General features: G+C 52.2%; 5 protein-coding genes across 5 annotated transcripts; 2 read left to right on the forward strand and 3 right to left on the reverse strand.

Annotated features, from left to right (window-relative positions):
- Positions 1 to 1,409: 1,409 nt before the first annotated feature.
- On the reverse strand, positions 1,410 to 2,492 carry VPS68 (Vacuolar protein sorting-associated protein 68; the record flags this gene model as incomplete). Its single annotated transcript, XM_062944797.1, has 2 exons — positions 1,410 to 2,320; positions 2,397 to 2,492. The coding sequence occupies 2 exons, from the start codon at positions 2,490 to 2,492 to the stop codon at positions 1,898 to 1,900; spliced, it is 519 nt and encodes a 172-aa protein (XP_062803666.1). The 3' UTR covers positions 1,410 to 1,897.
- Positions 2,493 to 3,540: 1,048 nt separating this feature from the next.
- On the reverse strand, positions 3,541 to 6,002 carry SMI1 (Cell wall assembly regulator; the record flags this gene model as incomplete). Its single annotated transcript, XM_062944798.1, has 3 exons — positions 5,274 to 6,002; positions 5,164 to 5,216; positions 3,541 to 5,108 (listed from the first exon to the last, which is right to left on the reverse strand). Exons 1-3 carry the CDS (start codon positions 5,279 to 5,281, stop codon positions 3,541 to 3,543), a joined length of 1,629 nt encoding a protein of 542 aa, XP_062803667.1. The 5' UTR covers positions 5,282 to 6,002.
- Positions 6,003 to 7,807: 1,805 nt separating this feature from the next.
- On the reverse strand, positions 7,808 to 10,110 carry RAI1 (decapping endonuclease targeting mRNA). The gene is made up of 3 exons (XM_062944799.1): positions 9,318 to 10,110; positions 8,360 to 9,260; positions 7,808 to 8,134 (listed from the first exon to the last, which is right to left on the reverse strand). The coding sequence occupies exons 1-3, from the start codon at positions 9,405 to 9,407 to the stop codon at positions 7,950 to 7,952; spliced, it is 1,176 nt and encodes a 391-aa protein (XP_062803668.1). The 5' UTR covers positions 9,408 to 10,110; the 3' UTR covers positions 7,808 to 7,949.
- Positions 9,910 to 13,914, forward strand: SEC8 (exocyst subunit). The gene is made up of 2 exons (XM_062944800.1): positions 9,910 to 12,755; positions 12,825 to 13,914. The coding sequence occupies exons 1-2, from the start codon at positions 10,072 to 10,074 to the stop codon at positions 13,498 to 13,500; spliced, it is 3,360 nt and encodes a 1,119-aa protein (XP_062803669.1). The 5' UTR covers positions 9,910 to 10,071; the 3' UTR covers positions 13,501 to 13,914.
- A 9,180-nt stretch (positions 13,915 to 23,094) lies between these two features.
- Positions 23,095 to 27,687, forward strand: AZF1 (DNA-binding transcription factor). Its single transcript, XM_062944801.1, is given in 6 exon segments — positions 23,095 to 23,211; positions 23,270 to 25,625; positions 25,687 to 25,857; positions 25,915 to 26,136; positions 26,191 to 27,128; positions 27,142 to 27,687. 4 exon segments carry the CDS (start codon positions 25,011 to 25,013, stop codon positions 26,743 to 26,745), a joined length of 1,563 nt encoding a protein of 520 aa, XP_062803670.1. The 5' UTR covers positions 23,095 to 23,211; positions 23,270 to 25,010; the 3' UTR covers positions 26,746 to 27,128; positions 27,142 to 27,687.
- Positions 27,688 to 27,752: the final 65 nt, after the last annotated feature.

Below are 27,752 nucleotides of genomic sequence, written 5' to 3' on the forward strand. Positions count from 1 at the left end.
TCTTGAGTGGTCCGCTTCTGTCGACGTGCAGCCAACATCCTGCCACACCTTGACTCAGCTGCTTGATGCTCCTCGATGAACTGTCAAATATTCCCTGAAAAACAAAGTCATATCACACACCAGCATCTGCATTAAAGGCGATCAAATTGGCGTTGCAGGTTCGAGTTCAGCCTCTTGGCCGCCTCATCACTTGGAATGTGATAAAAGAAGAAACCCAAGAAAGAACCTGGGCCCTTCTGAGCCCTGCCCTGTGGTTGAGACTGGTCTTTTGAGAGCATGTTTCTGCTATTGTGCAACCTCATTCACCGTGCATGTCGCTGAGCTGCGGGATGACGGCGTTGTAGGTCCCAGACGTCCCGGCAGTCCATAGAGCTCAGCTGCAAGACAAGCCCCGGTATGCAGACGTTTCTTTCTAGGGGAGCTCTCGCGGACTCGGGCATGGGCATGAGTGATGTTGCATGCAGCGAAACAGGCCCTTGATTGATCCGTCTCAAGGCATCTGCAGCGTCAAGCAGCCAGTGGCCATCGCCCGTTGACGGCGTCCATGGGAGCATTTGTCATGATGTTGTCTCGGGGTTCTCGTTTTGAAGGTCTAAATATACTCGGCACTTGATGCCCGAGAAGGGCCGAGTGATGTGGCTTGTTTCTCCTGGTTTCCCGTGTCTTTGCCATGTCTCTGACGGGACCCTAGGTTGTAACTGTTCCTCTTTCTCACAACGTATTGCACGCCTTTAAATTTAATATCAGGACATAACCTTAACCACCACACTTGCCATGGCCATCAATCTCTCAGTAATTTAGAAGGCCATGCTTGGTCTTTTGGGGAAACAAGCATATCTAGACATCGTTTTCAGCACATATCATCATCCTCATACATAGCTAGCTACCATCTAGCAATGTTATTGACACCAGCTTGGAGGATGCAAAATGTGACAAAAGAGATCAACGTCTTCATTTAGCAGCTCTTTTCCAAGTAGACGAACCCCCCTTATCTCCTAACCCCATGATATCGAGCAAGCAACGGAGATAATAGATCACCATCCCATAACGGATATACAGCAACTCGTAAAATAAGTAGCCCCTTCCTTCAGATGTTGCCACAGCCGATACAAGGCCCACAGCCAAATAATCACTCAGGCAAAGCTTCATCTCTCATGAGTGCAACATAGCTACTTCAATGTCAGACCCACTATCGGCCACACGAAGACCACTCACAAAGCTCAACACCTATAATCAGAGAGGTAGCGCGATGTCGAGAAAGAAGGTAGTTGAAAAAACGTCGAATAATGGTAGAAATGTCGTAGAAAAGTCGAAGAAGGTAACAAAGAAGTTGAAGAAAGTCAAAAACAAGTAACAATAATCTACCAGGAGTCTTCAAATTGAAACCCCAACCCCCCAAATAAAAAAAAGGGGGGCTCAACTTGACCAAAACCACAGATCCCTTCTTGACCCGTCATCATTCCCATCAGACTTAACCAACTGTCTCGTCCATAGAATGCAGTGGGAAGTGTACCTACTTAATTAAGTATTATGAGACGTGGAGTATCGGCGCTGACAGAAGAGCACTTGCCTGGATGTCAATGACGGTTGTTGATTTATCCCACTTTAACGACCTTTTCAACAACGTTCGACCTCCCAACCACTCAAATGCTCACATCGAAACCAGAGACCTCAAAAGCCAATAGCATAAATCCCTAAGCAACCTATAGGTATCACTACCACCCGTGCCTCGAACCAAAAACAGATATATCATAATCCGCATTATACCTAAACCCGTTGCGCCTCTGCCATCCCCCCCAAAATCCAGCATACCCTTCCTTAAACCTCTTCACTCCGCTTCCCACCATCTGCAACTCAGCGTCCCCCCCCGCATTCTTCCCCACCCCTCCTCCCCCATTCAAAGCGCCAAATTATAAGCATACTCATCCTCCATATTCTGACTCACCCACAAAACAACCGTGCTAACCCCCACCAGCGCATTGGCAACCACATTCTCAACCCCCATCCCCAACGCCGGCATCCCCACCCCCGGCACGACAAACTTGAGCACAAAAACCGTAACCCCGCCCGCCATCCCGCCCGCCAGCGCCGCGAAACCCAGAAACAGCACAACCCTCGCCTTCCACGCCACCCCCGACCCGGAATAAGAGAAACTATCCGACGCCAGCCGGGATTTCTCGACCGAGTTGATGATCAGCATCCCCAGGGAGGAAAAGACGAACGGCAGCCAGTCGACAAAGTTGACGTGGAGGGGGGAGGCGTTGCGGGGCGAGGCCGACCAGACGGCCGAGTCGAGGAGGATGTAGAATGCTAGGGAAAACTTTGACACACAGACATTCGAGTTAGAGAAGTGTTGGGTAAGAGGAGGAGTGAGAGGAAGGAGGGGGGAAACGTACGAGACCGCCGGCCAAGTACACGCCTGCGTTACGGGCTTGGACGCTGGAGAGCCATGCTGGCTTGCTAAAGCGGAAGAGGCGCTCTTCGGAGGACATGATGATGGTATTTTATGTGATATGTTTCCCCTTGCTCGGAGTTGAATAGTTCGGGGCTGTTAGAGGTAGAGCTCGTAAATGTTGCAACCGTAGCTCGGTGACGACTGGCCCCGGTTTCGGTATCGCAATTGAGTTGATCAGCGGTATCGCTATCGGTCACAAGATTGGAATACTTCTCGTATTCTCAGCCGCAATCAATCGCGATATCAAAACCTGTCGTCGTTGTCGCCGCGAATCGCAGTGTTGTGGGTGTGGAAGCTTATGAACGTAGACGGCAGGCACGCAACGCAAGCAGGCACGCATGACGTTTGGAGTTGGTCCCAAGCGGAAGGCTGGGGGAACCTGACATGACCCACCAACCAACCAGACCAATCCCTTCTTGGCAAAGGCTGAAACTAGCACGTGATTACCCCTACCCTCACCAACACTTTTCACAACTACTTCGCAGCCCACAAAACAGTTGATGGATACTCTTCACAATTATCACTAACCGTCAAATATCTGCTTCCTCTGCAAACCAGAAACCCAGTGAATACCATGCATGCCACGCTCTCTGCTGCCATCGCTCCAACTACCACACCTCCACCTCCCTCACACATCTCTTCTACAACCCCCTATTATACACTTCCATCAACCCTTCATGTCCCTTCCATCCATGCATCTTCTGTCTCCAGAAATGGCCTAGACAAAGCAATGCCTACATCCATCCATCCCCAACCCGCAAGAAAAACAGGCTCGCCATGTGTATATGGTACAAAAAGTAAAATATGGCCTTCCCTTGGAAAAAAGAAAGCAGCGATTGGTTGATCGCGATAAACCGAAGAGAACTTTAAACGCCCCAATGAGAGAGAAAACCCCCAGACAAGACAACAAGCTTTTCCACCAATTGTGAGGTCATGGGTGATGACAGAAAAAAAGAAGCCACCAGAACGCCATTAATTGCTTTCGTTGTGTCGCCATCTGTTAAAAAAAAAGAGTCACCGGCTCCTTAAGCCAGCAGGAGCGCAGTGTGTTCCCTTGGGAAACTAGTCATCACGCCCCTGCAGCTCTAGATCTCAATGGTCTTCAGTGTCGTCTCTTCCACCTCAACAACGGTGGCCTGCTTGCTGCTTCGTTTGCTGCCAGGCGCTGATGACGTGCCATTTGTCTGAGAAGGCTCAGTGATGGTGACCTCGGGAGGAGGGCTGACCTCGCCATTTGCAGCAAGGGCAGCTAACCTCGGGGCACTTTCTTTGTTCTCCTCTCCGCTGTGTCTTGGGGTGTCGACCTCAACCAACTTCTCCGGCACCTTGATACTGTTCGTCGCCGATGTCAAGGGAACCTCCTCGGCCACTCTCGCCAATGGGCTCGCCTTTCCAACACCTGGCCGAATTGGGCTGGGCATGGGTGAAATCTGGCTCAACCTCTGGAGCGACCGACCACGAGGCTCAGCGTTGGAATCAGCCGCGTTGGCATAGGGCGAAGTGGGCGCACTGGTTGCACCCCTTGGAGGAGCCATCGACCTGCGCTTGTTGGCGGTACGACCATACTTCTGGTCACACCTCCACCTCAAAATGTCGAAATAACCGGGCTCAACGCGGGCACTCTTAAACTCGCGCAGCTTAAGCTCGCCCGAATCATCATCGATGAACCATCTGCCGCTGCCAAGATCGTCCGCAACAGTAGCCACTAAATGAGCCCACGACTTCGCGACTACGTACTTGGTGTCGTAGTCGCGACCAAACAGAATAACCTGGCCCCAGGTACCCTTGGGTCCTGGCGCCAAGTCAACAGCCAAGTTGTTTCCACCCCAATCGCGAACAAGAGGGATCCACGCGGGGTGCGCATACACCTTCTGGATGGCACCGGCGGGGACACTGTCCTGACGAGCGAGCAGTTCTTGTCTCCAGTTGCCATTCTGGGGCGAAACGGGGGCCGAGCTGGACGAGGCCGCCGAAGTCGAAGCGTGGCTGCTTCCTCCCAGAATCTTGGAAGGCACAGCGGGCCTGGGGAATGTCGCCTCGAGCAGGAATTCTTGGTTGACCTTTACCCAGTTCTCCCACTCCTGAACAATCTCTTCGCAGTCCAAAAGCATGGACCCAAAAATGATGCCCGTGGGGTTGCCGCCTCTTTCTTGGCCATCGTGGATCATCAGGGACTCGCGGACGTCCTGAGGAAGGGAGCAGTCGAGCTGGTGCTCGAGATCGTTCAAATCGTTGTTAGTGGCGCCTTCGCAGAGCTGATCCCAAAGTTCCATGTAGTGCTCCTCGGCCCAGGCGTCGATCCGATTCCACGAGTTGTGGATCGGTGGCGCGGGCGGCTGGCCATCCTGGAAAGACTGCATCGGAATCGACCCGGTGGGGCTCTGCATGTCGAAAGCATCGGGTGGGACGGATGCCCGCGTGTTGATGGATCTCATGCCGGGCGAATATGGCCTCCCACTGGGGCTCATCGGAAGACCGGGAGTGTTGGGGGCATAGGCGGCATCAAAGTGTGCCGAAGGGCGGGTGGATTCGTCGTGGTAAGGGGAGGAAATGTCGTTGCGAGAATCGGAGGCGGTCGCTATCGAAGTGAGGCCATTACGGCCATGGAGAGGAACATGGCGCCCTGTCCTTTGCGGAGAGTCAAATGAGGAATCTGCATAATCAGTTAGTACGAGTCGGTGAAGGGATTGACTGGGAATTGCGCTGACGTCGGTCATAGCTGGTGATATCGTGCCACATAGAGCGGAAGAAACTGCCGAATCTGTAGTCAGGACATTAGCATTCGCCAGTTGTCACTATTCAGAGTGTGCACACATACGAAGCCATCTGGGCAATAGCGAGAAAGGGGAAATTCGTAAAGGGGGTTTGTCGGTGTGGTGTGTAAAAGCAGGGACAAGACCGGAATGCGAGCGAGGGAGGACAGCGCGATGCGACTGCTGGCGGTTGAGAACGAAATCCGCGTTTAAAACGATTGGATGCGCGTCGACGTAGAGTTGTCGCAGCAGGAAGCGTCCTCAGCGACAATGTCGTCGACACTTGTGTATGTTCCCCCTTTTAGTCAAGCGATCGTGTTGGTGTTTGGTTCCGGGTCGCGGCGGCGTAGCGCTTGTGTTGCTTGTGCTGTGTTCAGTGTTCACTGTTCTTTCTATGCTGCGAGTGTCGGTCAAAAACTGAGTGTCTCCTATTTTGGTCGGGCAGACTAAAACGTGCCCCGGCGCAGACGGTACGTACTGGCTACTGGCTGTCACGTCATGCCCAGTTAAGGGGAACCCGTCAACCGAAAAATCAACAACGAAGGCGCTCGAGCTAAAATGGACCTGCAAACGAGTGGTGCGTGTCCGAGAGAGAGAGAGAGAGGTTGCCCGATGATGTAGGTGTCGGACTGCGTGCGGTAGGAAGAGAAAGAGCGGGCAAGCAGCAAGAAAACAAGAAGTGGTTTGCAATTTCACTCTCGGTGCAACGATCAATGATGTTCCAAGCTTTGCTCCGTGCATGGAAGGAGAGAAAAGTTGACCAATGCAAGCGCTTCAAAACGGTGAGGGTGGAAGGATGCCTTTCCCGCAGCCCATTAAATGGAAAGGGGCCATTTGCCCCACCACTGCCTCCTGCCTTGCCCACCCTCGGGGTTCACCGTGTAAGGGCCGTGCTGTTTGATTGGCTCATTTCGCTCCAGACACCACGCCGGGCGTGCAATGCAAGATCAGGGACAGGCCATGGCATCGTGGCATGAAAGATTTCGCCAGAGCGAGCACTCACCTGCCGAACGGAATGTCACCCTTTTTTTTTTGTATTTTTATTTTTTGAACGCTGCTAATTTCAAGCTTTTTGCGACCGTGTTTGGGGAACTTCTCACGCTTCTTTCAGGAGTCAACGGTTCGGTTCTGTTTTACCAGTCCGTTTCATTTCGATATGCCAGTGGGTTCTCCCAAGGAACTAGCCGACGTTCTGGCCCCTTATAAACAACTCCTTGCTACCCCGTAATACACTCCGTTAACCGTACATAACTCACCCTCCAAATATATTCAAGCAAAAGGACTCTTTGTGTGCCGTGTACCGGTATCTCTGCATCTGCAACTCTCGATCTCCCTCTCGTGCAGCACAGAACAGAGCGGGTGGCTTACACCAGGACCTCCCACTGGATGCGCCAACACTCCTTATCAGACGACAACAACAACACCCAACTGCTGTTTCAGCCTCTGTGTTTTGCCGTTACGAATCCACGTTGGCTGGCTATCCCGACTAAAATCTTCTCGTGGTATTCATAGTCCAACCTGCATAAGCACACTGCAACTAGACACTAGCAACCGCAAAAGACCCCGCCGTATTCAGCTGAACAGCGATCTGATCTCTTTCGCCTCATCTCACCAGCCGACCAGCACGCACTTACACTAAGACTGACACTGACAACACCACAGCATCTGCAGCACAACAAATACACAGGCACAGAATCCATCATCGGATGGACCACATGGCCATCAACACCGGCCGGGCCCCAAAGCAAGCAACCATATCAATCAACCACGTTCACTGCCCGCCGCTGACAACCACTAATCTCGACCCTACCCCGCATCTTCCTCACTGCTGATCCCCCTTCTTCCACAAGCGTGCCAAGCAAAAAAAACAAGCTTCACAACCTGTCGATAGTTACCTGATTAACTGGCCGTGTGTGTGACTACAGGAATATCCTGTGGCAATAAGCTCTCCATGTCCCCAATAAATTGCACCGCCCACAGGCTGTCGTACTTTTTATACAAGGTGCATGTGAGGTGTAAGTGATGCCCAATGGCGATCTTCCTTATTCGGAAACAACCAAGACATCCAGATAGGAAACCCCAAATCACCGGGTACCAAACTTTTTTGGTACAGAGGTAGCATTATGATGCTATCACTTTTAATGTCACGCCCCTCAGGCTATCTTGCTACGAGTGCACATTTTTACGGACGTTCGGACCTTGTTGTCCGGCCGGCCAGCGTTGAACACCAACCCCATATTTTGTCATCCATCACCAGATCCAAAAAGATCTACAGCCCAGGTCCCGAGGCAGACCACATAAATAGAAAAGTTCGCCTTCCACACAGCCCGATGCTCAGATCGCCACATTTAACTATTGAGGGCCAGTGGTATTCACTCAGGCTGCCAGAGCGTACATGATTCAATGCGCCATCAGGCACCGTAGCAACCTGTTGTCGACTCCATCACCAAGTAAACAAGACATAGCACTTACAGCTGTTGAGCCTTCCTTATGCTGTGTATGGTGCACCGTCAGCCAACTCAACAAAGTCCACTTCAGCCCGGCTTAACCATCAAACATAGCTCCAAATAATCACATTTCAAACACATCTTCATTTCATGCCTAGTACAATGATATTGATACGCTACATAAACAAATACGTTTCAACCCACCCCTTAATGGTCCCCCCCCTACCTTCTGGTCTATCGTCCGCGGCGCTGCCATCAAACTGTTTCTTTTTTTGTTCAAGTTTCCATCACTGTCTACCCATCTTGGGGCTGATTACTTGACGCAAGTCTTGTCCTCCAGTTCACAAACTCATCCGTTAAAATTCTTCCATGACCCGTCTCTTCGACCTTGAACAACTCGACAACCTTTGACTTCGCATCGAATCGAATCCTCCACACTCCTGACTGTTGAGGGTCGGCCTTGATTACTTGTTGGATCCCTATTGACATCACCAGTCAGTTGAAATGTTACCAAAAACAAAAAAACAAGAGAGAGCCTTAAAAGATAACTAACGGCCGTTAAAGATAATTCAAAGGCTTATTAATTTTCTTTCCAGGCCTTTTACTATATTATAGGAAGGGTAGGTAGATAGGTAGGGAGGGGGCAGTAAGAAAATAAGGGCGCTCTGTGAAGGTTCTCTCAACAACAAAGATTGACAACTTACAATCCAATATCTCCGACGCAAAATTGACGCACACCCACGGCATCCACGGCCACTGCCCGCCATCCCTCTCCCTCCTCACCCTCTCATCAATCTCCTTCGTCTCATACTCTTCGCACGAAACCAACATCCCCTTCTTATCCCTCCAACCAACAACAATCTTCGGCACCCCCAGCAAAAACGACTGCGCCCAAAACTTCATCAGTTTCTTGTTGAATTGGAACTTATCCCTCGGGCTCTGGATGACTTTGGACGTCTTCAGCTCAACCCAGTTGATCTTAGCCCCCGGCTCCTTTGGCTTCATATCCCATATAGCATCCACCTCCCCCCCAAAACAGAGAACCTTCCCTCCTATCTCTGACCTCACAACAGAGCAATACTGTTCCTTGTTGCTCACCACCTCATCGCCCCTATTCTCAATCACCTCCCTGGACGTCTCCGCCCACGGCCGCGGTATCGTAGCCAGCGTCTCAAACTTGTAACCCCAAAACGTCATTTCTTCCTGTGATATTGGACCTTTCCACCCTGAATTCTGCTTGGCTTTCTTTTCGGCAGCAAAAACCCAGTTCTCTTCGATGAAGATGCAGTCTTGGAAGAGCGTGGCGTTCATTTCGAAGCCGTCGTCGTCGTCATACGGATAGGGGGCGATCAGGAATTTGGTCATCATGCCTCGCCAGGTGACAAACTTGGCATCGATGCGCTGGTTGGTTTGCTGCTCGTGGTGGGCGATGGCTGTGAGGAGGCTGTCGAGGTGCTCGTCTTGGCTGTCGTGCTTGTCGAACTTGTCGAAGCCGGCGGAGAGGTTGGCGGGGAGGGCGGGGGGTTGAGGTGGGTAGTACCATTTGATAGAGGAGTCGTCGAGGCGGAGGTTGTGGTTCTTGTCGTAGGAGAAGCAGGTGAATTCCTGGGCGAGAAGTTAGTATATTTATAGAGTGAAGGGGTGAGTGGTCGTCGGTCTTACTCTGGGTCTCTTAACGGGTGCTTGTGTGGTGGCTGCTGTGAGGCGGATGACATCGATGGGGAATCGAGCTACATTGCTGTTTTGTGCCATTTTAGGGAGAGGTGTTTGATGAGTGGCTGGTCAAACTAGGGATATGTTGTGCTACCGATGTCATCTACAACCCAGCACCTTAAAATGATAGTGTTGAAAATTGTTAACTTGAGAGAAAGCCTCTCAAGATGCAAACGAGTTTGAGGGTAGGATGAATGAGTGTAAATCCGAGATAGCTTGGCTGCTGGCCCTAGCCCAAGGAAACAGCAATCCACTGTACCTTGCAGGCATATCAGGGAATAGCTTACAGCTTGAAGGTTGGTATACAGCAAGCAAAATCACGATATAATTGTACTGAAAGACTGTTCAAGAATAGAGATTCTGTGGATTCAAACTCATGACATTATTACAGGGCATCTATTAAACAAAGCGATCTGATGGCAGATACCAAGTACCTTGTTGAACAGGTACCCCTCGCGAGTGGGTCCCCGCCCGCATTCCCGCAGCTGGGGGAGGTGCATTGCTTGACAGGGGCCAGACAGCAACAGAGAATACCAACGACCATCAACAAGAGCTCCGACGACTTCACACATCACCATACTCAGGAGCTCGGAGGCGCCGGCCTCACCACGCAGCTCGACTTGACCCCATCACCAGAGAATGATCCGATAATGAAGAACGCTCGAACTCGGTAGCCAGCAGCCTAGGATCCTCGAATTACACAATGGCCAACCGTTATGGCCAGTCGTACCGCAACGGCGGCAACTATGGAGGTGGTGGTGGAGGAGGAGGAGGAGGAGGTTACGGCAATCTCAGTCGCCAGGACGAAGAGTATGACCCATACGGAGAGGGATATGGCAGCGACCGGTTCGCGCCGCCACCACCACGTCAGGCGGTGAACCAAAGCGCAGCTCCAAACTCAAATTCAGACTCGGTCCAGTCTCGCTCCCGACAACCACCTCCGCCCTCACTCCGTAATGGGCCACCACCACGATCTGCCCAGCGCAACGAACGCGCCATGCAGCGATCCGCCCCAGAGACCAACGCCGAGCGCGAGATGGGGAGGGTGCTCGAGCTGATCAAGCAGGAATGGCCAGCCATGCTGGAGAACGACTGCATCCCCGTACAGCTGGCACTACAGCTGCTCGACACCAGCTCGGTCGGCCGCGCCCACGAATATCGCAACTTTCGCCAAACGCACCAGTATCTGCAAGACTCGCTCAAGAAGATTGTCCACGAGTACCACCAGGGCTTCAACAGCTCCATCGGAACCTTCCACAAGATTCAGGGCAGCATCCAGGCCTCGCAGAAAAAGGTGCGCTCCTTGAAGGAGTCTCTAGCCACATCAAAAACGGCTCTATGTGCGACAGACCCGGAACTGAAAAAGCTACACGCGACATCTCGCATGTATGACGATGTGCTACAGACATTAAACGAGCTAGATGATTTGCGTACGGTACCGGATCAGTTGGAAGCCAGAATATCCGAGAAGCGCTTCCTCACGGCCGTCGAAGTGTTGCAAAATGCGTTGCGCAAACTAACGAAACCAGAATTGGACGGGATTGGGGCGCTGAGTGACTTGCGCAGCTATCTTGGCAACCAGGAGACGGCACTGATGGAAATCTTGGTCGAGGAACTGCACGAACATCTCTACTTGAAATCCCCCTACTGCCAGGAGCGGTGGCAGAATCTCACCAAACATCATGGAGCTATGAACGAGGCATTCCAGGATACTTCCAACCTTGCCCCATTTCATATCATTTTCGAGTCCATCGATTGGGACCGGTCTGTGGCTGAGGATCCCCAAAAGAATCCCGAGGCCGATACTTTCTACTATATTACGCTCTTGGTTGAATCTTTGAACAGATTGGGCAGGTTAGAAACTGCCGTCGATATGTTGAAGCAACGACTGCCTGTTGAGCTCTTTGCTGTTGTCAACGAGACGATCAACGATATTGACCAGAAGCATCCTAGCTCATTACGTGGTGGATCGAACGGCTCTAACGGGTTACATATATATGGCCAGCGGGAGACCCAGATGAGGGCAGATGTCATCTATGACCTGCTCTGGACTCTCTATGGCAAATTCGAGGCGATCGCCGAAGGCCACCGTGTGTTCCACGAGTCGATCAAGTCCCTCATCCGACGTGAGGGAGCCGGCAACAATATTGCTCTTCTGGGAAGTTTCAAGGAACTGTGGAATCTCTACCAGAACGAAATCCGCTCGCTGTTACACAACTATGTCACTACCGACGCTGATGTGTACCAGTTCCGCTCGTCACCGAGACCAGGCGGTGGTTTGAATGGCCATATGGACGCCAGGGAACACCTCTTCAAGTTCTCGGAAGCGGACGCTAAGTCGGCGGAGATGACGGCCGAGTATGAAGCACTGGATAATATTATTCAGAATGCTGTCCCTGGTTTGACTTCCAATTCTGGAAAAAACAGCAAGAAGTCCGCATTGGTGGTGCCACGGTCGGATGCTGCGGCGACAAGGAAGAGCTTGGGGGCTGGGTATGGCAGAGAGCAGAGCAGTGGGACATACAAGTCGCTTGTTGAGCCGAGTGTCTTCAACATGAGCCTACTGTTGCCACCGACGCTTGTCTTTTTGCAGCGTCTGAAAAGCATCGTACCCCCTGGATCTGACCTGGCGACGAGCACGTTAACGTCTTTTCTGGACAACTTCCTTGTCAACGTATTCCAGCCTCAACTTGATGAGACTCTTGGCAAGCTCAGTGATACCGTCTTTGGGGAGGCGGATGCTTTCTTGCAAGACTCGGAATGGGCCCATGTCGCCAAGAGACCTATTTTCAAGGGGACAACCGCCTTCTTTACGGTCATCACAGCCTTCTGCCGCATGCTGGGGACGATCCCACATGATCAGGCTCTCAGCTCACTGATCATCACTCAGATGTTGAGATACTACGACCGCTGCTTCAACTGGTACAAAGCTCTCGTCACCAAAACCCAAGAAGAAGCATCCACTTCCGAAGAACTCCGTGCCTCGGCAGTCATGGCACTGGAACCTAGTGAGATTCACGACACGGTGATGAGCCTCTGGAAGGCAGAGACTTCCGGAGCAACAGAAGAGTTCGAGGAGCTTCTCCGGAAAGAAGCGGGCTTGTTGATTGCTAAAACGAACGAACAAAAGCTGGAGGCAAGCGATATCATCCAGGACAGGGATACGATCTCGTCGCTGTGCCTGCTGTACACGAGCATGAAGTGGCTCACGGTTAAGGTTATGGGCCTGCGGCACATCACGAAGAACGAGAACGACACGTCGACCAAGCCGTCGGCGGCGACGCTGCCGAAGCCGGAGAAGAAGAGGTGGACGTTGCTGAATGACCCTAATAAGGCCACGGCGGAGGAGGGGCCGGTGTACCTGCCTATGACGCAGGAGACGGTGCAGTATGTTTTTTGTCCCTCCTCTTTGTCCCTCCTCTTTGTTTGGCTCAGTATACTAACATTTTGATCTAGATCCTTCGACAGCATCCTAACTTCCTACGAGGAACTCGCCTCCATAGCCCTCCGCACCCTTCACATGGAGGTCCGCTGTCGGATCGTCCACTCCCTCTCCCTCGCCCTTTCCCCTACCATCACAGCACCCTACACCCTCGACCAAATCGTCACGGAACCCGACCAAGAAATCTTGTCCCTCAACGCGGAGATGGTCGCCTACGATGAAACCACCACCCGGTATCTCCGCGAACGAGAAGTCCTCTTTATCCGCCGTGGACTAGGTCTGTTGATAAACGCCTATCTCATCAAGATCGCGCCCGTGGTGTCCCACCCGATGAACCTCAACGGCTGCGGGAGGATGAAACTGAACGTGAGGGTGTTGCAGCAGAACCTGAAGAACATTGAGGAAGGTGTGGACTTGGGGAGGGCGATGGGGTATTTTGAGTTGTTTGAGAAGGGGCCGGATGCGATTGTTGAGCGGGCGAAGCAGGATGCTGGGCGGCAGCAGGGGGGGGGGAGTAGCGAGGAGGGGGGGAAGAAGGGAGAGGGGTATAGCTATGATGAGCTGAAGGCGCTGCTGGAGCTGTGCTATAGTGAGCAGCTGGCTGATCGGGAGAGGGGGGTGGCGGCGCAGGCGAAGAGGCAGTTGGGGGAGAGGTTGTTGGGGTTGAGTGAGTATATGTGGCAGCAATAGTTTTTAGAGGGGGGTGTTTAAATCTTTTTGGGGGGTTATGGTATGATAGGAATGAGAAATGGTTGAAATGTGAGCGGTGGTGTGTTTACTTGGTGATGGGTTTGAGAGGTGCTGTGGCATTCTGTTCTGTGCAGTTGAGTGTTTTACTCCAGGAAGAGAACCCTTATCGGAGTATGATTCGCTGGTATAGAGCACGAAATATGTTGCTAAGTGCCTCCTTCAGACTTACAAGTTTTTCAAGTAAGGTTATGAGGACTTGACAGGAATCCTACAGCGAGGACTAGTGTGTGGCTCTGTCTCAGCCTTCACATCAACCTGACAGTGGATCAACTTGTAATGTCGGCGGGCTACTTACGCAAAACCCTGTGTCTTCGATAAGACATGAGGAGCTGTGTCTTAACAGCTCTTGTCTGACCTGCGAAGTGCCATCTTGTACATGTGACTTGCCTATACAGTAGTTATCACATGTAGCTATTCGGAAACGAACACCCTCGTTTGGTGTGAGGGTGACTCTCACACCTGTACTATGCCTCCCCTAATGCTAGGAGTGTTCTGTGTACAAATATTAGAGAGACTTGAGCTCAGAGAGATGCCAATCTTCCACTGTCCACGGGAACACAGGCGTATACTTATCGCCTTCTCTAATATCCCACTTCCTCATTGACTTCACTGATTCCTATAACTGCAAAATCAATGTCAAACAGGGACAGAAAGATACATACTAACCAGTCACACTGCGGAAGCAGGATCCAGTACGATCTAGCAGGTGCCATTTTGACTCACCACTTTCTAGATCATCTGTCGTCAATCCATGAAGTTGGAACCTTGAGCTGGAAGCTCTGTGTCTCTTGCCTCATGCTAGTTCGAGGAAGTTCTCATTTGTTAATACATGTGCCCATCGTTCACGCCAGAAGAGCAGGGGTGGCATATGATGGATATCAGCGCACTCGACATTGGGAACCGAATCTTTTCGTCTCTATGCCCGTCGAATTTTAATTCTGTGGTGTGGGAGGTGTTGCTCCCGGTGGATTTCAGTCAGGTGCTCCTAGGGCTTCTGCCTTGTGGCCCACAGGTCAGGTTTGTTGATAGGGATAGGTATTTGCTCTCCGGAGCTGATTTTCGTAGTGCTGAACAATATCATCACTTTTCTCACAGCTCTGCTGGCGCCTCACATGTGGCCGGCACCTGACATATACCAGCCACCATAGGATACCTAAGGTATCCAAAGCAACACCAGACCCAACAACACTATATCTCCAAACCCTCGAAAACAACACTTCACCTTCGCCACCATGACCATCACCATATCCCCTCCCACCCCTGACTAAGTCTCTTTCTCCCTCGGCACCAAAGTAAACAAAAACAAACCACTTCCCTTCCCTTCCCCCCGGCGGCCGCCCCTTTTCGCCTCCCCCCTTTCCCAGCCCATCAACAATACCACCCTCGCCACCCGCCCACCCAACATCCGCCGACCCTCATTCCCTCCCGTCATCATGTAACATTTAGAAGCCCGCGAAGCCTTCCATTCCAGCTGAAAGAAAGTTTCATGTTAATCATCACATCACCCACCCCAATCCCCCTACCTCCACAGAAGAAAATTTCGAACCTTCCACCCAAACTTCCCCTTTCAGCAAACAAGTCCGACCTCGCCGCAAATGTTCGTTTTGCATCCTCATCCCAAACGCTCAGGATAAATTACCCACCACACTTTTATTACGTACGTACCTAGTAACACGAGCCAACCACCCTAGATGGCTAACTGGGAACAATTTACTTAACACCCTACCCCAGCGAAAGACCTGTAGATCGACTTGCCTAGTCTCCCCTCTATCGACCTGGAGAGAAAAATGCTAGACCGTTCTCGCTGTCGTCAAAAAATATTAATAAAAAAAACTAGCTGAGCACTGCTAAGGAAGGGTCTAAGATTTGTATAACCTCGTAACAGCCTCTGGACGGCCTTTGCTCTCGTGCCTAGATTTTGCTAGTCGGGGGTTCACTTTAGAGCTAATTGCTACCTAGGCACAGACAGGCATGCCACAGACCAAACACCACGAGGCCAAGCACAAATGAAAACAAAAGGATCGAGGCCCTCTCTTTCTCCAGAACAAGATCCCTTCGGCTAGCCCGCCTAGCGTGAATCAGATCGTCGTTTGACTTATGGGGCAAGTGCGTGTAGATCAGGGTCCAATGGAAGTCCAGGCGTGCCGGGTGAAGATCTGAATAGCTTCCTTATTTTTTTTCTTTTGTTTTCTTTCTTTTTTTGCGGAGAGCAGTCCTAAATTGGTAGCCAAGGGTTAATTATGAGGGGTGTAAGTTTCGTGCAGTTAGTGCCCCTCTGTATCTAGTTCGAAACTTCTACTCTGGACAAAAAGAGAACGGTGTGAGTGTGAAGCAGCCTTTGGGCCTCGAGAACTGGCCTTCCTACTGCATACCCCAGGGGATAGGTAGTTAGTAGGTATGTGAGTTTGTTCACACCGCTTTCTGTGAACAACCACGAAATTCTATCTCCGATACCTAGCTTATTAGTCACTTGCCATAGGTAGTAGGTACAGTACGCAACAAGCATATGTAGGAACTTTCAACAAGCCTTGCCCCTTTCTATCTGCATTTGTATGGTGCATGTGTATGTGTGTGTGTGTGTGTGTGTGTGTGTGTGTATGTATGTCTCAACAGACTTTTCTTCCCCTCCTCTCTGCCTGCCGGAGCTCCATACATAAAAAGATTCACGGACATCTCTGCCGACAACTAGAGACAGCACCAAAGCAGCTGAGGCTATTGTAAACTAGAGAGCTGAAACTTTCAAGACAGCGACTCGCCTCGGCAGTCCATCCGGTAGCTTCGTAACAGACAGCTGTCAGGTTAGGTATTGTCTGTGTGGTGGTGGTGGTGGTGGTGGTGGTGGTGGTGGTCGTTGACCCTACGTGATGCATACAGACAAGAATAGAGCCTCATCCCCTACATTCACGAGACGAGACAACACCACGACCCCTAATCCACAACAAAAAGGAGTTTGCCACGACTGCCACGCCGACGCTAGATACGGTGAGAGTCTATAAAATCTTACGGCTTTAGACCATGTTCGAACACATCGACGGCGCCGTCTTGGAAGATCGACGATCATTTTCACCGTTGATTGGGATAGGTTAGCACTACAACAATCTAGCATCATGTGCATCAGCTAAACCCCGGAAGGGGAAGGGGGAGGGGTGTCGGCAACAACCAACGTCAAAGAAGCAAAGTCCTATCCGTTGCTGTTTTTGGATCCCATCGCGAATTCGATCTTTTGCTAGCTTCAAAGATGTCGGTGATTGTGTGGAGGGTGGGAAAGTTGAGATAAAAAGCCAAGACCCAAACTGACACCCCGGAAGCCCTTCCCCGGCGCCGTAGCTCCGTCGATCATCCGGAGAAATTAGTCCACTCCATCCAGTGACAGACCGAGCTTGATACTTTGATATCAAAAAACTACTCGACACTAGTAGAGAGACTCGAACAACCGGACTTCGCAAGCTAGACCACTATCAGTCGTAGCGGCGACCGGTTGTCGGCACGGCGCGTTCAACAAGACCCTTCTCTTTGTTTGATTCAAAACAGAAGCCGGAAAGAAAAGCAAAGGGCTAAAACTCGAGGAGTTGAAAAGAAACCACAAAAACTGGGGCCGCTATTCGGGTTCGGATAGGCCAAGACATCAAGTAGCGTAAGGAAAGAGAAGAAAAAAGAAATGAGGAGGCGAAACAAGACATTGGGGGAAGGGAGATCAACAACCCCCCCCCCTCCCCTCCCCTCCCCCAATCGCCGCGTGTGTGTACAGATCCCTCGGAGAACCCTTCAGCCTTTCCGGAGATGTCTCAAGCACGGACAGCTTGGAAAGATCCGCTTTTGGTGAAATAAGAGGCTAAAAAAGGACAAAAAAGTAAACAACAGTTCAAGGTTCCGGGGTAGAGCAAAGACGTCAACGTCGTCCAACGTCGGCGGTTCAGGGGCTGAAGCCATTGCGAAACAGATCTCAGAAACCAGCCCAAGGAAAGAAAAAGAAGCAAAACAGAGAAGTCAACCGAAGTCTCTTGACGGTTCTGAATACGGCCCACCCCCTCCTTCTCTCTTAACCCCCCACCGTGGCGATCACCAAAGCACGTTTCTGCTTAGCTTGTCGCGCTGAAAAGGGTTCTGGACTTCTTGACATCTCAACGGGCATATTCAAGCATCTTGGCAATCATCCTTCATCGTCGTTAGGCTGGGAAGCTGAGAATACTCCAAGACAGATTACGGGACGATCTCTGTTCCTCCTCTGCTTGATGAATAATGTTTCGAAGCGATCTCCTCCAAGCTATGGCCGGCCGGTCCGGTCGGTGGCCAGCCAGCCCGGCTTTTGCTGATGGCGGGAAAACAATAAGAGAACCCTCTCAGCCAATCCAGAGTCGAATCAGGGATCAAAGATGAAAGGACCCTCTGCGGATAGATAGATCGGGGCCGAGGCGGTGGACCTGGTGAGAAGGCCCTCTACATTGAGAACATCGATTGGACGAGATGCTGCTGTCACCATGACAGAAATTCTCCGTGGATCGTATCTAGCGGCTCCCGCGCGGTTGGGAAAACCTCGTGTAGTATTTGGCGGATGGTGTGTGGGCGTATGTAGGTATGTGTGTGCCATCATTCGAGTAATAATTGATGCGTTGCTCGGCGCTCGGGGACCTTGGTATTTCCAGATGTGGGAGGCAAAAAGATAATAATTTTTTGTTGTCTGCTCCTGCTTTCCTTCCCCAACGAATTGGGCCTGTCGGGAGCCGTGACACGACGCAGCGAGAACGTGCTCTCTCCGTGATGCCAGGGCTCCTCCTGCCTGTGGTAGGTACCTCTCTCTACGTCTTGCATGCAGGTACCGAACGTCCACAGCCAGTTGATGTGCCGGATCTCAGGACGAAACACTTGGGTAGCAGCGAGCCGGGGCACGACTAGATTGTGCGTGCTGCGGTGCTGCTCGTTTTACTTGTCAATGCCGCCGCGACACCGCTTTTTATCAAGGTGCCCCTTCGGTATAGCTTCTGGTGGGTGGGTCGAGATGTTGATGTTTTGGGATTTGGTTGGCGTTGTGTTTCCCGTGTCTCAGCTGTCGTGTGTGGGTGGCGGCTGTCTCTCTCTCCTTATTTAACTGGCGGTTCCCACATCGTTGACGTGATAATAATGATGGGTGATGGTTGAGGACTAGGAATTCGTCGTTGTAAGTGGCCCAATATGATGTGGCCATGTCCAGTAACAATGCCAGGTACCGTTCCGAGGTGCTCGGGGCTCCTAAAGGCCCGCGTATTTTCGATCTTGGCTTGAGATGGGCTTTCAGATTCCCGAGACGGCCGTGCGAGCATAGGAATTCGTTCCGACATCGTCGTCTCGCTGCGTCTCCTGGGCTGGTGCAGATGGCCTCTTGTGACTGCCACCTACGATACCGGAACGTCATGTCGGTGCCGTTGTATCGAAGCGGGGGTTCTCTATCTCGCCCAGACTGGTTCGACATCATAAAAAGGGAAAAAAGAGACGAAAAGACGCAATCCGCGCTAGGCGCTCAGGGGCCAGCCGCACCTTGATGGGCATCCCATCTTGTGTTGCTGCACATACATGCCCCGCCCCCCACCAAAGGAGCAGGTTTGGGGGTAAAAGAGAATATTCGACCCAATCCCGGCTGCGCAAGAAATGGAAGCCATGCATAACGTACTTGGGGGGTTCTTGTATTGAGGGAGTCCTGGTGTTTTCCCTCGTGACTGGCCGCTCATACTGGATGGACCTATCGAGAGAGGTGACTTCGTCGAGGTTTGCCGCCGTCCTGTATGTATGATCATATGCATCTGTGCGATTGCAGCAAAGATCTGCCTCTTGTTGTCGTTCCCGTGCGTGGCACTTGAGCCTAATCTGACAGTCAAGATTTTTTTTCTCTCTGATCAAAGAGAAAAAGGCTTTAATGTTTGGTCCTAGCTAGCAAGGCCTGGTATGCAACCGCAACAGAAAACGGCAAGGCGGGAGCTCAGGGGTGTCGTCTGGGCATCTCTTTGCTCGCCAAATCAGCGCTGCGCAGTCGCTCCCAAGAGCACGGGAGACACACTGGCGTGTATCTGTCAAAATTGATATCTGATATCTCGTCCTGATACTCGCATTTTTTTGCTCCTTTCGTTTCCCACCGTGATCTTTTGGTGCCGACCTGCAAATCAGGGGCGCTCGATGACAGCCATCTCGACTGGACGCAGCCATCAGCCGTTGGCGACGAGATCTGAGGGGCAGTGAGATCCTGCTTGTGACGTTGCCTGCCGACGCGTCTTGTGATGAGTAGTGTAGTTCCCGCAACGGGGGCATCTCGAAATCAAGCACTGTGTGGCGTTTCTGACCCGCGGAGACGGGTACGGGGGAAGGGCCAGGTCCCCTCTTTAGTGGAAGGGCCATTTACAGCTAGCGGATGTAACCGATATCTCTACCCGGCCAATGGCAGCGCGGGAGCACGGAGACTGGAACGTGCTGTCGGGACTGCCTCAGCTTCACCAGGCGAGGGGATCCCAGACAAGAGGGGGGAACTGAAGCAATTGCTTGCGAAGCTTGACAGGCGCCATTTCATGGTCAACTTTGGCGCCACTGGTAGTATGAGTGCACCTTGATAGACGGCGTCCTCCAGGTCCCCTCTAGTAGACCCCTCAGCGTTCATGTCGGACATTGTAACTGCTTCGCCAGGTCAATAGCACGGAGCGGGCGCCTATTTACTGGTTTTTTTCTCCCGAGCCGGTGTACGTTTGGGCCAGCACTCGGGCGAAATGTTTTCGTATGGCTTCGGGCTCGGGACAAGAGATGGCTGTTTCGGCGACCTCCCGATTGGAATGCCATCTCGGCGCGGCGAAGACGCAGCGGGTATACACTGTGTGCTACACCACCTCACTGTCTTCACTGTTCATCGGGTGTCGTGTAATGCTCTTGTGAACGGTTCCCAGAACAGAAAGAGGTTGCAACCCCCACGCTGCAGCTGTTAGTCATCAGTAAAAGGTCGATGACGAGCAATCTGGAAGGTATCTCTGCCCCTCATCCCTTTCCCGGGTCTGGCGATACGTATCAGGTTGGCTGTCGACCCCACTATCATTTTTCAAGTTTTATTTCCGCGTCTGATGATGCCCAAGGTCGTATGGGGCCCAAAATTGCAGTGACCACGCATTTCAAGCATTGCTTGCGAGGGGAGTGAGCTGTTTTATGTCCTGGCCAACGTTGGGGCAGCATGCCAACACGTGGGTTTGTCGTACTGCTGCAGTTCGGTGTTTGAAAAGGCCATCCTCTTTGGGTCGGTATTCGAAGCGGCATGGTGTGGTGAAGACGATGTTGAGAGGTGTCGGTCCGTGACTAGAGTGGTGATAAGGTTCTTTGGTGGCTGGTCAGCCTCACCTGTTCCCATCTCGCAGACCAACAAACAGGATCTACCAGTCTCTGGCCGTGGTGAAGGTAGAAACTTGATAGGTTTGATTAGTGGGTGACATCGCTTGAACTCGTGCGTTTGAGATACGGTACGGACGACATCTCGATCCCTAGATCAAGGACCGCACACCTCCGCGATTCTCCGCACTACTGTACAGCAGACAAAGCCGTCATGGCAAGATCCTAAAAGTGTGCTTCGCGGCCTGCATTGAGGTCCTGGCGAATTTAAAAATGAGGGGGGATGGTGAGGGTGCACCCACGTAGGGACGTCCCGCAAACCACAACGCTGGAATCAGCCCCTGCAAGGATTGGATATACGGGCTAGCCCTGAACCAGACATCCGACTGTTCGTGATGTGGAGAGCAGATGGTGTGCACAGTATCCGTCTTTTCAGCCAAAGGCAGAAGTAGTCGAGAGGTAGGATTCAACTATGGGTGTAATCACACACACCATCGCGATGGACCGACTTTCCTCATATTTCCAGGCTCAGTCATTCTGCCCGCGTCTCGAGTGTTGGCAACTTGGAAACAGCAGCTATGAAGTCAGCGATTTCAAGAAAAGCCCACACTCGGCTCAGACCGATCAACAATCTCTTTCATCCCACTGGACTCGAATTTCAAAAGAGCACTCGCGCATCTTGCTCCCCCTCCCTTCGCTTACCAGGTCCTTGGCCCTGACTAGTGCCTCCGGGGAAGTGCTAAGCGTACCGGAAGCCCTGGCAAATCCACTCGTGAACCGAATCAACGGGTCATTTGGCTGAAACGATCATGTCTGCAGAGACAGGAATGGCATCTGGGGCGGCGCTAGTGTAGACATATCAACCCATCCGGGATTCCCTGCGTGCGTGTCATTGTGCCTGCCATGGCTCTCCATACAGGCACACGTGCTCGACGTGTAACAGCTCGTGGGGTCTCTGGTACTGTGTAGTGTAGACAAATGGTGATGGCGAGGGATTGCTCGCAGTGGTCGAGGAGAGATGCATTCGCCAGAGGCTGATCAAGATGCGGGAGGCACCTGCTGAATCTGGCCCGGCTGCTGCTGCAGGTTCTTGTGACGCACATCCCACATCACTCCGCACCAGGTGCCCTCTTGCGCCTCTAGTATAGAAAATGACGGGTCACATCCCGAGCAAAGACTTGTGGCCCCGGATTGGCATCCGGGGCCTCTAGTTTGCGTGTTAGCGCACTGTTTTAGCGGGATGCGCCTTTGCTGGACCTGGACCGCGGAACCGCTTGCAGTCTCCAGAGGCCGGCGACCAGTCGGTCCAGTCCGGAAGGCCAGTGGTGGATGAAGCAGCAGGTTGTCAGGCGACGGGCAGCAATTTTCGACAAAATGGATCCGGCTGTCTGCTGTTACATACAGTCGGCGCACGGTGTTGATGGCCCCGGATGACGTTCCGGGGCTGGAGAGTGGAAGCCAAGCATCGTCTGGTTGGAGGCATGCTGGACCAGTCACGGGACGACATCGAGGTGCTGCTCTGCGGCTTGTCCTTGCCTCGCCTTCGTTACCCCTTGCATTGGGAACTTTCAGTCGATTCTGACGGACAAGATCTGACATCTTGCATCTCAGACGAAGTGGGTGATATTTGCGAATGGGTTTTGTGACAGAATCCGGACCGGACCATGACCTGCTTTCGAGTCTGAGGATCCAGATTCCATTTCCTTGTCAGTTCGGTTGCTGGTGGTTAATGGCGGTGTCTCACCCACAATAAAGGAACGGTAAGATGGGCACTGACGGTAAGCCCCAGGTAAGCCCCAGGTGTGAAGGCGGGGAAAGAAACGATGGAACGTTGGCAAGAAGAAGATGATCGGCCGCCAGGCGAGAAACGGGCCGCCCTGAAATCGCATGACGTTTTGAACTGATGAGGGCATTATGCTGAGCTATTTCGGTCCTGTATTGAAACCTTGAAACTTTGGATAAAAGTGGAGGCGAAAAATAGCGGTTGACACCAGCTGAGGTCGTCCCGAGCTGTGCGCACGGTCCCAGCCGCCCTGAGCTTAGCTGTGTGCGCTCTGCTGTTAGTCCACCCACTGTAATTGCCTCTCCAACACTAACGCGAGGCGGAAAGCTGAGCTGGTCCCTGGAATTCAAGAGACCCGACGCCGCAGATGTCCATCTGGCGCCACAAGTGCACACACCCACCCCAACCGTGGTATTGGAAACGCGACTGCCGAGCTGCCTGTACACTACCTATCATCACCAGATGTGTTTTGAAAAGAAAACATCGCCCCCGGGAATATGCGGTAATTGAAGGGTGGGACAAGACCTGGGACAAGACCTGTGAGTGCCGTCCCGCCCCGAGACTTGGTGATGTCCTGGGAACACTGACAGCGGACAGTGGACAGGTGGGGGTTGATGTTGGGAATTGCCGCGCTGAGCTTGATGAAATGTTAAGAGCTGGGTTAAGATAATTGCACCGTGACATGCCAAGCATCCGGGCCTGATGCCTCACTCCCGGTTCTTGGGAGTGGTGGGTGCTGCATGCAGTGCTCCATTCTCTGGGTCATTGGCTATACCGTGAGCAGTATAGTGCATCCACTAGAGACCCTTGTTCGTGTGCATCGCCAGCTGCCACACCTCGCCGTCGACTCCATCAAAATAAAGAGTTGCGAAATCAACCTCACTTCTTCTTGAAAGGGAAGAAGACACGGAGACAATGACGCGCTGTCTCGGGACGCCCAAGCCCATCACTTCATGTCAGACCTTTAACCCGCCCGCGGGGTACCGCGAAGATCCGAAAAAGAAAGGGACTTACTCGAACCACTTGGTCCACGAGATGTGCATCATTGAGCAACGAACGAGTCGTCATCTCTCCCGGAGCCTCTCTCGCTAATGACGATGGAGAGCACGGCAGACGAAGACAATGCCTCATCCGCTCGCCGGCCAACTGTTGAAGCCGCCCCGTCCGTCCCTTCCGCCTTTCCGCCCGCCGCCTCATCAGGCGCGGTGGATTCCATACTTTTCTTATACGAGGCTGGACTCCATAGCGGGCATCACTCTCATTCCCCCTCTCATCCCCCTCCTACAACTGCCGTCCCGCTGCGGTCAGCACATAACCAAGACGCCAAAACCTGCGGTACCTGCTGCACGAGTTGTTGGCCGGTGATGGTCACAGTGGAAGGATGGCTCACATTGCATCTAGAGTGCAGCCGGGCTCAGCAGCCTGTGTTCCGGACTTACTGACTGGAGCCAGACCTTGGACTCTTCTGCTGTTGTCTGGCCGTCTTTCATGTCTCATCGGTCTTGTCGTTTCCACATTCTGCCGTTTGGATGATGGGTGTGGTGGGAACGAAGGCGGGCGAGCAAGGAGGTCGCCTTGCGCCCAGCTATCAACACCAAGGAGACATCCACCCCCCTTGTCCCCTGTTCCAAAGAACTCCCCAATCCTCGGTAACGAAATCCCCCGGCTGGTTCTCTCCCCATGTATCCATGCTTCATCTGGATCCCAGGACACGATCCACCTCAGGTTCGTGTGGTGGGGGTCGAGGGATGGTCTGTTTCTTTGGGGGGGGGGGGTGTGGGAGCAGGTACCTTTGGCCTTGTACCTTTTTCTTCTTTTTTTTCTTTATTGCTGCGGAGCTGCCCCGTGCCCAAACACCCACCCAGCCTACCAAGTGCAGTATGGTTTATTGAGCATGGTACAAGCCTCTATTTGAACAAGATCTCCGAACGGCCATGGCAGCCCAGTCGATTGGCTCAGTCAGATCGTACCCCAGCTACTTACTCTCCTCCTTCTTGGGTCCTGGTGTTGATATATGTCTCCCCCCTCTCCCCACGCCCGATCATCATCCAGTCTGCTTGGACATACATACATACATCCATACATATTATCTCTCCATCTGTGTATACTCATCATCACTTGCTTGTCAACGGACCTTGTGCCCAACGACAACAAGAGTCCTTTCTTTATTAATCATCACGGCGGACATTTGCTTTGCAGAGCCATCATCCCTCCCACACACACTCTCGCTCATACACCACCGTTGCATTTCCGGCTGACGGAAATCTCGCACCACATTGACAGTCAGTTCACATAACGCCAAGGACGAAGAAAGATCATAATATCAACTGGGCAAAAGATGGCTCTCTCGGAACACCTCCCGGCTCCTGCCAACTGGTCTCGGTGGCCTCAGCATCATCCCACAAGCGGAGACTACGCCATGATGGAGCACAACGTGATGCCGTACGAGTCTCGTCAGGCAACGGCCGCTCCCCCTCAACGACCCCCTTTGGCCTCCCAGTACTTTAGCAGCAACCCCTTCAGTCTCGCCCCCATCACGAACGGCGTGCCAGCGCCTCAATACCAACCACCCGTCACCTACAGCGGATATCACTCATACACCCCATCTCCAGTCCTGGGTTCACCTTTCAGAGCCAACACTTACCCGGAACAGCAGACGAAGGTCATGCCAGTCGAGTCCGGTCTTGCCCGAGGGTCAGTGACGCCCCAGGCTGGCCATTCACCAGTGCAGGAAAACCAGAGTCCATCAGTCAAGGCCGAACGTCAACTCTCCGTCACTGCCGAGGTCACGATGCCCTGCAAGACGATCGAGGCGAACTTGACCGTGGCTGGCCAGCAACCCCACGAGTTCCATACCCCATTGGATACTCTAATGAAGGCAGTCCAGGCCAAGGCCGAGAAGCCAGCTGAGTGCAAGACCGAAACCTCAGGGACAGAGTCTCAAGGCAGAGGGGTAAGTTGACCGTAATTGCTGGTCAGGCATGGTCTTAATCTAACCTGTCTGCGATGAATAGCTACCATCCTCTTCGCAAAGCCAGGCGTCCACACGAACGAGAAGAAGCGTTGCTGGGAGCGGTGGTCCACTCAAGCGTTACGCCTGCGGTATCGCTGGGTGCTCCAAGATGTTTAGCCAGAAAACACACCTCGACACTCATCGGCGAGCCCATACGGGAGAGTCACCTTATGTAAGTTCTGTCTGGTTTTCCTGTGTTGTGTGTATGGCCGTTCTAACTTGTAAATAGCAATGCACCCTGTGTGGCAAAGACTTCACTCAGCCTGGAAACCTCAAGGCTCACTGGCGCCGGCACATGGGAGAGAAGCCTTTCTCTTGCACTCTGTGTGATAAGCGCTTCCCCCAGCGCGGAAACCTTCAGGCTCATATGAAGAGCCACGACAAGACGAGGCCCTTCATCTGCCTGCTCGATAACTGCAACAAAGCCTTCTCTGTTCGGGGAAATCTCAAGGTAGGCTCCTTGCATCGACCTCAAGATCTGATCGTACAAACTAACGCTCTGTAGTCTCACCAAAACAAGTTCCACGAGGACACCATCAAAAGACTAACAACCCGTTTCGCTACCATCACCGACTGGAGCACCGCCTCCTACGAGGACAAGGAGCTGTTTGAGTACCTATCCAACCTCTACAAGAACAGCAACAAGGGAATCAAGGGCCGAGGAAAAAGGCGGAACGTTGCCGTCGTCATTTCCCAGCATCACCAAGGCCACCTCAGCACACCTGTCAGCCCGACGAACTCGACCCATCATCACCACCCCCATCAGTCACCGATGCATCTCCACCACACTGGTCTCCCGCAACTCCAGCTCTGCATGCCCCAGCCAAGACACGACGGCCTCCCGTACCACGGCGTCAGCAGCCCCGCGGCATACAACATGAGCAGCCGACCGGCAAGCCTGATGGTCAACACGAGCGGGCGAAGACCACACAGCGGATACGGCATGTACGACACCGACGAGAGCAGCGTTTCCAGTAGCAGACCTGTCACGCCAAACCCGCACATATATGGGGATAACCACGGGAGGGATCTTGCCTTTAATGACAGGATGCCATACTAAGTGTTTTCATGTTTCCTCTTTGGGCAGGGTTGTCTGAACACACTTTTTGCCCTTTTCAGTTTTCTCTTTCTTTATTTGCTCACCGGGCAACTTTGTTACATTATATCTCCCTTTGTATTTGTCTTTTTTTTTCTTTTTTTTTTCCTCTTCACTCTACAGGGTTGGTCATTGTCTTTCAAAAACTTGACGTCCTATTAGGACTTGCATTTTGTTCTCAACAAAGCGTTGCTCGGGTGGGCGGTTTGGCAAACCAAGAAGGGAAAGGATCCTGCTGTGTTTTTGATGGGGCTTGCAGCGTCGGTGGTACATGTTGTTTTTCTTTTGATTTTTACGTATGTCTGCATGTTTCGCCTTGTTTTATTTGTCTATTTTTTTTTTTTTTTTTTTTTTTTTTTGGTTTTCACATATATAATCCCCCCGAGATGGGGTGGCGGGATCACGGTACACAACAATGGGAGGAATAAGGGGGGAACACACGAATGGTTGGCCAGGCAGGGAACTTGACTAGGTAACCAAGGGGGAGGGGAGGCGTCATTTGAAATCAAAGCGGCTTGTTTTTGCATTGGGAAGGAAGGGTTGCAAAGGGAAAGGGATGGGGATGATGGATGGGATAAGGGGCGGCAGGGTAGAGATGTAACAATTTGGGGTTTTGTTTTGTTGGCTTTTGCATTATATATAGTTGCATTGTTTTTGCATTGGCCATTGAGGAGGATAACCGACCCTATGCTAGTGGGAGTCTTGGTTGCAAAATGAGCTGGAAGGAGGTGTGATGGTGTTGGTGGTGTACGATGATGGGTGAATGGGAAGCTTGAACAAGTTTGACACTCCACTTGCCTTGGGAAGAGCGGTAGTCAAAAAACCAGATAGTTGCTTACCACAGCATAAACCAACGATACCAAACTGAACTCGTTGTCTTGAGCAAATGTGAAACTTATTGCTGCCCAACTATGTATTGTCCTCTCGTATTCCTGCTGACATCTCTACCGGCGAAAACTGGGGATCAATAT

This window comes from Podospora pseudoanserina, chromosome 2, assembly GCF_035222485.1.
Source record: "Podospora pseudoanserina strain CBS 124.78 chromosome 2, whole genome shotgun sequence".
NCBI lineage: Eukaryota > Fungi > Ascomycota > Sordariomycetes > Sordariales > Podosporaceae > Podospora > Podospora pseudoanserina.